The 10,617-nt window shown below is 45.1% G+C and overlaps 1 protein-coding gene across 1 annotated transcript; it reads right to left on the bottom strand.

Annotated features, from left to right (window-relative positions):
• Positions 1–358: 358 nt before the first annotated feature.
• Positions 359–8,951, bottom strand: NMD3 (NMD3 ribosome export adaptor). The gene is made up of 15 exons (XM_086467777.1): positions 8,908–8,951; positions 8,510–8,644; positions 7,943–8,039; positions 6,808–6,888; positions 6,285–6,413; positions 5,655–5,745; positions 5,400–5,478; positions 5,003–5,099; positions 4,604–4,721; positions 3,796–3,941; positions 2,957–3,069; positions 2,671–2,743; positions 2,074–2,180; positions 1,192–1,262; positions 359–756 (listed from the first exon to the last, which is right to left on the bottom strand). The coding sequence occupies exons 1-15, from the start codon at positions 8,949–8,951 to the stop codon at positions 623–625; spliced, it is 1,515 nt and encodes a 504-aa protein (XP_086323903.1). The 3' UTR covers positions 359–622.
• Positions 8,952–10,617: the final 1,666 nt, after the last annotated feature.

Below are 10,617 nucleotides of genomic sequence, written 5' to 3'. Positions count from 1 at the left end.
CTGCATCTTCAGCCAATTTACAGGGAAGTTTTGTTGTGTAAACGTGTATATCCGGAGTTCCCTTACCAAAGGAATAGAAGATACATTCTTGAGCTTCCTCAAAATATTGCTAGATGGAATAATCTAGCAATAGCCTGAACGGCTTCAAACCATTGTACCACAAAGATTAAGACAGGAAAAATCCTTCCTGCGTGAAGAAACGAAAGCGATGAACAGTAGGTAGGTGCTCTACCTACAGATCTAGCCAGCTAGAATAAAAGCTATCCCTCTGGCCATCCTTCCTCACCAGCTGTCTTCAGCACAAGCCGAGGATCACTCCCAACGGGTAACGCTCAAGTTGGGCAGCGTGTGTTTACGCTGCGGAAGTCGCAAGGTGAGAGCACTCAGGGTTGGGAGGAGCTCGTGGGACTTGCTTGCAACGCTTGCACCAGAAATTTAGCTTTCATTGCCGATTCTCTAAAGAGTTTTGTATAAAATATTAATTTAGGAACACTATTTAGGGGTATAGCGGTAGTTATCACATTACTTTTCATGTCCATGTGATCAGTTTGTAATGTTTACTTATGTTTTGGGTATTTTTCCTCACCAAGGGAATATTTACTGCATGACTAATGCACTAGTCTTATTCTGTCATCATATTTGCTCCCTCTCCACCAGTGGCATCCTGGGAAATATGGAGATCCTCCAGCATTTCAGCCAGGCTGATTCGTGGAGGACCATCATCATCTGTGTCGCTCTCCACTGGAACATCTGCATCTAAAGAAGCAATAGGAAAAAATCCAGCTAAGCAAATAAAACGAACCCAACTGCCCTGAACAATCCTAAGGTAGGGAGGGGAAAAAAACCTCTCAAAACACCAAACCAACCAACCAAATTCCTCCTAAACCCCAACAATCCCATGGCCATTGCCCTCATGGAAGATGCTGGTTACGTACCAAATCCTTCACCCAGCAGAGGTTCTGGGTGTGGGACAAAATAGGCTTCTCTCTCACATTAAAAGCAAGCAAACAAAAACCATCCACATCCATTCAGTGCATGCAAAATACACGGAATACCTGAAGCTGTGACATTACGGCACTTCTCTAGGCACGAGTAGGTGAAAGAACCCGAATACAGAACTTCAGTAAAAAGATTTTCACTCAAATAGTCAGGATTTCGTTACATGCAATTAAACGGTTAAAAAGGCCTTACTTCGGTAAATGTTGACATTCTTCCTTATGGCTTCATCTTCTTCAAGATCTTCAAGGAAGTCCTGGTATTGTCTGTAAAAGATGCTTCATTTATTTACTCACTTCTCCTTTGGGTTTATCAAATGAAATAAAACCAAAGAAACAAAGCCCCAGGGAAGGACTGCAATCCACCATCCCGTGCTTCTGGCAGCACTCCTGCATTTCCAGCTCATTCTGCCTTTTTTTTTTTTTTTTATTGTCACCTATTAGTTTCCAAATAATTCAACTTGCTTGTCCTCTTTTAACTCTTAATTGCCCCATTTTTTCTACTCAGTTCAACGTTAATTTAGAATCTGCTGTTGCTGTATCAGCTTTGTCACTGAACAAACCAGTGACAAGCCTGTTTTCACAGAAGTGTCCCTTTAGCTAGACACCGACTGTGAGCTACACACAATGCTTCCCATATTACTTGTCTCATGATTTCAGCTTTTCTTGGAAAAAAAAAAGCCCATGAAAATACTCTTTCTATTTTGCAACAGTAAACCTGAAAGCCCTCCAGTGTTATCTTCGAGACTTCAGGCTTTTGCCCGTCTCCGGGCCCATGGCCCTCAGTAGCCACGTTCCCCGAAAACTCTGCAGCCAAGAGAGGATCCGATTAAGTCAGTGCACCTGCCTAAAGCACCCCCTGCCCTAGGGAAGGGGGGAAACCGCAGAGAGACACCGCTCTCAGCCTGTCCTGTGAGCCAGCATCCCGCTCAACCAGAACCAGCAGCATTTGCTTGCGCCCCCGTAACGGTCAGCACCTCAGCTGAGGCGTGACACCGCGTCCAGCCGCAGCAGAGACCGACAAACGTCACACTCGGCGCAGCACCGCGCCAGAAGGGACCCCTGGCAGCCACCGCACCTTTCGTCATCGGTGTCTGTGCCTTCTCTGTCCCTTTCCAGCTCCTTCAGCTTCCAGTTTCTGCGACGCTGGCGTCTGGTACGGTCATAGCTCTTCTTTATTAATACCTACAGTGAAAACCAGCACCTGTTTACATGTCCACACCTTCAAAATCCAAACCAACACCCAAGTCTAGACTTGGACAACTGTAAAAAAAAAAAAAAATCAGCTGAACAAATGGCAGAGTCAGTGTGGCACCCCGAAGTTTTACATCGAATTTATGCAACGTTGGTCAATTCCAGTTTCCAAACGCTCTGGATTATGCCCTGAAGAGGCACGCACACACTGGAGTTGTAATACAGTTCTCACCACACAGCGCGTGGTAATTTCAACAAATACAGCAGAGTAAGGTAAGTTAATGTTATTATTTAACCACCACTCGAAAATTTAAGTAGCGAGAAAATTACTCTCAAAATCAGGCGCTATTCAGATTCCGGTATTAACAGCTCCTCTTCCTTTAGGCACTACAGAACTAGTGAGCATTTATTACAAAATCATATTCCCTCCTACCCCTGGGAAACACAGAGAACTTTGTGCAAAGACAGAAAACGGTCTTACCACATCAGGAATATTGTGTGGGTTCATCTTGTTGGCAAACTCGTCATTTAAGTTGCAGTTCGCCAGGTCGAATCTAAAATGAAAACAGGTATTTTATTCTGCCCTTTTCTGTAGGGCCGCAAAACTGAACTCAATGCATCATCTGTTGTACTAACGAGCGGCACAGCGATTTCATTTAGAAATCGGGCCAGTTCAAAATTTTCTTGACAATACATAAGCCTGGAGAAAATCCAGAGAATCCAGTCATTAAATAACCATCTCATAGAAAACAAGAAACAGAACAGACCCCAAGACAAGGTCGCCGGGATTCAGAATGTGCCCCAAGTGAGTAGAGCAGAAATACTGATGATCTGTGTTCAACTCCGAGGTCTTCTGTACCCAGGCCTCAGCCAGCGTGTGCTTGAGGAACGACAAATAAAACACCCTCGTCATCAAATGCAGTTTGACTTGCTGAGCTATTAGAACATCTGCACTGCTACCTTACTGTTTTAAACTACATTTGGAATTAAACTTGGATTTCTACATCAAGTATCCGATGTATCGCTTGGTGCTCCGCACTGCTCATCTTTACACAAGTAAGGAAACGGACAGGCCAACCCCTTTTCACAAGGATTCCATGAAAGCTGTTTCTAACTGGAGAGGTTTTTTGGTGAGTTTCGTTGGTTTTGGTTTTTGTTTTGTTTTGTTTTGGGTTTATTTTTTTTGTTTTGTTTTTGTTTTTTTTTCTCCACTCCTTAATTTTCAATCCCATACAGCTTTTGACTGAGGGAAAAAAAAAAAACGTTTGGTGCCGATTCATTAATTCTGATCAAAAAGAAATGCTTCTGCATTTCAACAAAAATAACAGTTGAACAGTTGCAAAGCTAATACAAAATAATTTCAATAATGATAGTAAGAAGCGGAGTTTAAACTCTTCAACAGAAAAGAATTCCTGAATGAGGAGTTCACGTAATGCCTGTGCAACTTCCCCCCCAAAACACTGTCCACATCTTCCCGAGAAGAGCTTTTGCCAGCAGCCAAGCCACAGAAGAGCGTCCATCCGACTGCCAGGGGGAATGATCCGAAAGAGAGTTCAGCTGAGTAGGGGAGCCCAAAAGACTGAATCACACAGAGGGGAACTCTTACCTTGTTTGATCTTGCTCCTGCACCTGCACCTTTTTTCTTTTCTCGAACCCTGTTAATATCCACAATGATAAATTCCTCGAGCTGCTTGGGGTGGAACAAGCTATTGAAAGGGTGGCGCCAGTAGGTATTTCCATCAATCTCAGCAACTGGGAAAAACCCAAAACACCAGCATGAGGAACCACAAGGGAGAGAATTTCTCCCCAAGAAATTAACAGCAAAAGGAAGCATTCGCCAGAACGCAGGCAACCACCAAAGGCGTTTTGGTCAAGTTTATTGTAACACAAGTATTTAGGACATGACCCATATTGTAAAGTCGTGCTACAAGAGCAGTTGCTCTGTGACAGCCACATCGTATATCACGTGTCTAAAGCACAGACCTTCTCATTCACAGGAATCATCCTCCTGGGTGTATCTTAAAGGGATTTTGCTGGTAGAGCTTACCAGCAAACACCAATGAAAGCACAGTGCTTCTGGTACCGAAGTGTCTAGAACCATCATCCAGAGAAAAACTAGATGCCACCTCATTTTAGAGGAACATACCTGACAAATGTAAGTGCTTTAGCCTAGAACATCCATGAGCTTAAAACTGACCCTGCACATTTTGCCTAGGATAGCCCAGAAACCAAGCTTAGACAACTATGTCTTAGCTCGCTGTTGGATTTCTACGTCAGTGATTGTGCAGAGAAATTTACAACATTGAAGGCTAAAAATACAAGATTTCAACAAAACAGAAAAATTAAAAAAAAAATAGTCGTGCCGGCAGAAAAATCAGATGCTGCCGCAGTGCAGAAAAGAACGTGTCACTTACTCTGCAGGGTGCTAGGATCGATGAGGTGGATGGTACTTGTCACCCTAATGCACACACAGATCTGGCTCATGTTACCAAGGCTCTGCGCCAGTTTTGGTGACAGACATACAACATTGTCCTGCATGCAAGCAGAAAAGAATTTAGACTCCTATCTCCTTAATTTTTAATCAAGCCTTTAGAGAAATGTGAGATAGATTTTGAAACTTTCTATTTTCAGTTCTCCACCCAGTATCACCCAACAGCTTCCTCAAGACAGCTGCTACCTGCACTTTCCATGTTTCACAGGATGCAGAGCCCTCCCCATCCCCCCCAAACAGACAATAAATCTGGCCTTCATCACCAAACCCAAACTCCACCCGCTTCAGACAACACCCTGAAGATGAAACAGAGAGAAACTACCTTGCATATTGGAACAATTTCCACAGAGAAGGTGCTTTTGTAATTGTACACGTTACTACGAATATCATGTGAGATCAAACGCTGGGATGATTTTGATCTATAAAACATAAAAATAGAGCCTTCAGGCAGCAAGGAGGGCATTACTTGAAACAGGAGACAACCAGCACAAAGTACAGCCACGGGAGTGTAGAGCTGTGTATTACAAATACAAGAAGTAAGGAAATAGAAAAATGGTTTGTTTTACAATGGCTTTAACACAGGACTTCTGTAGAAAGGCATCTTGTCTGTTTAACTAGAACACAGGTTCCTTTCACTTCCAAAATTATTTAAAAAAGAAGGATAAAAGACATTTCCCAAAAGCTTTTATTATTCAAGGCAATAAACGTGAACGATGTACCTAGATGGAACTGTGCACTGAAGAAAGTCTACCATCTTCTGGGCCTGCTGCTTTGAAGAGTAATAAAAATCCAGGCCATCTGAAAGAAAAGAAAGCTCGATGAACGTATCTACTTCAAGTGCCACGGGGGTTTTTTTTTCAAATCCAATTCACAGGCTAAGTCATCTGCTGCTTATCTGTACGCAGCTACTAGCACAAGCCCTCCTCCAACATACAAGTCAGGCTCTTCTACCTCACGGCTAACAAACCACTCACCGTGGATTTCTTTGATGCGAAGTGTATTTTGATGAAGCCTGTGTTTTAAAATCAGCTGCTCCAAATAGTAGAAAGTCTTCTTGTGCAGAGTCTAAAGCCAAAGATAAAAGTTATCAAGGCTGTTTAACAACTGCCTAGTGCAAATGCAGTATCTCTAGAGAACAAACTTTTCTATGAAGAGATCACCTAGAGAAGGAACAGTCCCAGTAATCAAAAAGATTTCAGAGATGTGCTCTAGTTATACCAAATTATGTAAAGCTTCTGTTTCTCATTTTTGTGTAACTGGTTGCTAAAGATACGATTTTCTTCAAAGAAGATTTGAATGTTTATAAACAGGCTGTACCACTGTTTCTACCACTGCCTTAAAATACAGGATATTTAGTAACTCACACAAGATCCTCCTGCCAGCCAACATGCGAAAAGAATACGCCAATAATACTGGACAGCAGAGAGGAAGTTTTTCTAAACTAAGATCAGTAAGAAAAAACCCCAACATGAACACAAGAGCGTATTACTGCAGCAGTGTGCACGTCTGCGTCCGCCACCTTCTGCGAAAATCAAAAATTCATCCACAGATTTACCCGCCTGATCGCTCTGCCACAAACAAACAACAACTCAGTTCGCCGCTACCTTTTGTCTGACTTGCACCACAGCTTTCCAGAAATCCTTGGCTTCAATCCTATGGCAGTCTTCACACATCTGAGACTGAATGATATACTCCACCACAAACACTTGCTGAAGAACTGCTCCATTTATCACCTGCAAAACAAACGTTTACGAGGCTTCCTCGTGAGTCCTGTCAAGGCAGAAATGGTAGAAAAGCTAGTTTACCCCAGCATTCTGGAATAACCTCCATACTATACCAAAGCCCTGTGACAGACAGCTATATTTGGGTCACAAATATTAGGAATATTCTCCCAACTTTACTGGAACAGCCGATATCCTTCTTCAAACACCGACGGATGGCACTTTATTGATAAAATTTAGGCAGGATGACACCAACATTCTTCCAAGATAAACACAAACTGGATTTTACCAAAGAGAACCACTTACCTAAAATGTAATAATAACAAAAAAGAACAAAAAAACCCCCCATAGGGTCTGCCATACCAGCTTTTCAGAAGCCACCCGCAGAGCACCGTACTGCAGTTACCTCTTTCTGAACCGTCAGTTTCAGCTTCAGCCTCTTGGAGTGCGGCTCGGTCCAAATAAAACCTGCATCAATCAGCCGGACCTGCCAGTGGGAAGGAGCGAGAGCTGAGCTACTGCCAGCAGTCGTCCCACCGCCCGCGGTAAAAACACGTCACTACCACAAAGCACAAGCTTATGGCGCAGCTCGCGGTTCCTCAATCAAGTGAGGAAGTAAATAACCTGAATTAAAAATGTACGTATCAAACCTAATTAATACTGCTTAGCTGGAACAGAGTCTGATCGACCGAAACCAGAGGTGATGCAAGCTCAGGCTGTCACACCCGAGGAACTGAACACACTATTCACCAGTATCTCCAGATGCCACGATAAGATGAATTTGGATAGTATAATGTTTTCCTCAGAACTTAAACCCCAACTTAATCTCTACAATTAAGGACACGCAAATTTACTGCAGCAAAAGATATTTCGTATATTTAAGTACTAACCCGACAGCAAGAAGCTCAATCTAATTCAAACCTTGATGGCTGCGGTAACACCACAATTTGTTTTGCCTAAAACACTATCTCAGATTTTTGCCTCTGGTAAGATTCTGAACCTAAGAGATACTTTATTCAACTTAAATACGTGACTTTCAATTTAATTGATATATAGACCTCTGCAACCCTCTTTCATATCATCATAAACCAGTAAGAACAAGTATTGTACAAACAATTTTAAAGATGCGTGAAAAGAAAATCTTAAAATTGAAGTGCATTAAAAATATGTTTGCTTCCTTCAGTTACTTACACTCAACTCCCATCCCTCCTTCAGTTAGTTTTGCTCAACTCCCACCTACACAGCAACAACCGTGCAGCACACTGTATGCTTTGAAGCCACGGAACTGCACTGCAAGAGCCTCCTCAATACACTTGGAAATTTTTTGTTAGAGCCCATCCTTACCAAATCCTCCAAAATTCTAGTAGAGAGTCATTTGAGATCAGATTGCCATTCTCTGTGCTTACTATAAATCATCTGATAAGCTGTCCACAAGTCCAAATGGCTGCTCAGGAGGGATGAAACCCTGTCTAAGTCAGCTGGACTTTGTTTTACCAACACCAACAGACAGGCTATGAAATACCCTCGGATCAGCTACTCACCTTGCTCAGCGACCCTTTGATTTTTTTAAGGCACAAAGCAAGAAGCTCTCTCGATTCTAAGGCACACTGAATCCAGGTCCCCGGAGGCTGAAGGTACCTAAGACACACGGAAGCATTTTACAGCCCACTGAAGCTTCTTCGGCAACTTAAAAGACAGGCAGTGATTTCCCCAAGCGTTCAGTTTTAATTATCAACTCCGCAGCTACAACTTTTGCCTCCCGAAGCACCGAGAGTCGCGCACCCCAAGCGCATTCACACTTTTACCGCCATCCTCACCGATTCGCCTGCCTTTTTTTTTTTTTTTTTTTTTCTTTCACGGACTACCAACTCGCTCCCTTCCTCGTCTAGACCTTACACACCAACACCTTCCCACTTCCACGTGAAAAGAAACACGAAAAAGTGCTGAAACACCCCCCCCTCCGCGCCGAGGCCTGACAGCGACACGCACAGCAGTGAGGCCGTCAGGCCCGCCGCACGCCCCGCACCGAGCGGGCCCAATTCCGCCCCCCCCCCCCCCCCCCCCCCCGCCTCGCCGGGATGAGAAGGAGGGGGATCCCGGCCGCCCACCTTTCGCACTGCTTGCAGAAGTGGAGGGTGCCCTGCTTGGGGATGCCCTCCGTGATGTCCACCTGCGCCCGCAGGCACCCCACGCACATGTTGGCCGGGTTGGGCGGGATGGGCACGCCGCAGTGGCAGCACAGGCTGGAAGGCAAAGGAGGAAAAGTCGGGTCACAACGAGCTACGGCAACCCGCGGTGGCAACCGAAGCTGCGGGTAGGCTTTTAAATTGAATTATCTTTTTTTTTTTTTTTTGGTGTGTTTTTTTAAAGAAAAGTGGTGGCCCAGGAGAGCCGTCACCCCCCCCCCCCCCGGTTTATGGCTGCCCGAGTACCCTCAGCCCCACCGCCGGCAGAGCCCCGCCGCCCCCCGAGCACCGCCGTTCCTCCGAGCCCCGCCGCCGCCTACATGTTGCCCTGGGCGGGAGCCGCCGGCCCCGGCAGATACTCCATGGCCGCGGCTGCCGGCGCGGGCCCGGCTTCCGGGCGTGAGGGGAAGGGGCGGAGGGCCGCGCTGCCCCAAGATGGCGGCCCCCGGTTCCCGCCGGCCTCCGGGGGCCGCTTACGGGTAGCGTCGCCCTTCGCGATCCTTTGAAACGTTTTATCCTCATTTTATTTTGAGAACCGCGGGGTTTGAGCCCCCCGTCTCCCTGCCCTGCGGGGCGAGCCCGCGCTGTTGTCGCAGCAAATGGCGGCGGTAGAGCACAGCCTCGGCGGCTCCTGGTGTTCTTCCCTGGGCCGGCAGATTTATGTCCTAATATTTGATTATTTTTTGCTGCATTCGTTTATTAGCACGGGGACTGATCTGACAGCAAATCCCGCTGCAATTGGCGTGAACCGGTGCTGTCAGCAATGGACGAGGAGGTGGCGCTTTTCAACAGTCATTAATTAATAAAGGCTGCTGCCGGTTTATCTTTGGGAAAGACTGCTTTGAAGCAACTTTAGTAGTATTTTCACTTATTTGTCAGCTGTGGCCGAACATCTCTAAATACTTCTTTTAAGAGTATTTTAAAAGGAATTTCAGGCTTGGGTGGAAAGAATAAGAATAGGGATGTTTGGCATTAAATTTAGATCAAATACTGATTTTGAAAAGACCTTCTAGTTTCAGAATTAACTAGCTACCTTTTGCATCTGCCGGCAACTTCTCATCACTTTGTGGAAACGAGTACAACCACAGTGCCTGGACTTCTCCCTTTGCTTAATCTCCCTATATCTGAGCAATGAGATCACATCTTTTTCTGAGAACATGGATTATGGATTATATACAATTACGTGATGATGCAGATGCTTGCTAATGAAGAAACAAACATTCTAGCTGGGGATTCAGTTTTCATATGAAATCATTGTCAGGCACAGATGAGTAACAGTCCTCATCTTGTCACAAATTTATAAGGGATTACATTACCATAATTATTAGATGCCTTTAATTTACTGTTAGGATGTGAAACTACCCCCAAAACCCACTGGCAGTTTCTGAAGGGAGGATGCAGTTCCAATAGTAGAATAACAGGACATTATGCTAGCTGATGTCCGTAATCTGCTGACTTCTTTTTCGTGATGGCCACTTCTGAGCAAAGCCTTGTTGGATTTTGAGAAAAATGTATTTAAAGTTACATTTTACAGGAAAAAAAAAATTACAGTTTTTAAGAGTTCACCTTCCAGACTGGCACTAGTCTCCTAGTACAAAAAAAGACTTGATAAACTGGAGTGAGTTCAGCAGCAGCCACCGAGGCAGTCAGGGCTGGAGCGTTTTCCCCATGGGGGAGTCGAGGGATGGGTCTGGCTCAGCCTGGAGAAGAGATGGCTTTGAGGGAACCTAACAGCAGCCACCCAGACCAATGAGGAGGTCGTGGAGGAGAAGGAGCCAGGCGCTTCCCAGGGGTGCATGGTGCGTGGATGAGAGGCAACAGGCGTAAATTGAAACAAGAAAGATTCAGAGTGGTTTAAAGAAAAACTTTTTCACTATGAGGGCAGTCAGGAATTGGAGCAGGTTGTCCTACGGAGCTGTGCAGTCCCTGTCCTTGGAGGGTGTCAAGCCTCAGCTGGTTAAAACGTGAGCAACCTGCTCCGGCTTCGTGTTTGATCCTGCTTTGAGCAGGAGGTTGGACTAGAGACCTCC

The sequence above is a fragment of the Leptosomus discolor genome, chromosome 7, assembly GCF_034619465.1.
Source record: "Leptosomus discolor isolate bLepDis1 chromosome 7, bLepDis1.hap2, whole genome shotgun sequence".
In the NCBI taxonomy this organism is placed as follows: domain Eukaryota; kingdom Metazoa; phylum Chordata; class Aves; order Leptosomiformes; family Leptosomidae; genus Leptosomus; species Leptosomus discolor.
The sequence above is the reverse complement of the archived record's forward strand: the minus strand, read 5'-3'. Positions and strand labels throughout refer to the sequence as shown.

Excerpts from the sequence above, each read along its gene's own strand:
- NMD3 (XM_086467777.1), bottom strand. The coding sequence starts at position 8,951 with ATGGAGTATCTGCCGGGGCCGGCGGCTCCCGCCCAGGGCAACAT. Across the intron at positions 3,942-4,603 it reads CGATCCTAGCACCCTGCAGA|TTGCTGAGATTGATGGAAAT; the intron begins GTAAGTGACACG and ends GGTTTTTCCCAG. Across the intron at positions 757-1,191 it reads GAATGTCAACATTTACCGAA|ATGCAGATGTTCCAGTGGAG; the intron begins GTAAGGCCTTTT and ends TTGCTTCTTTAG.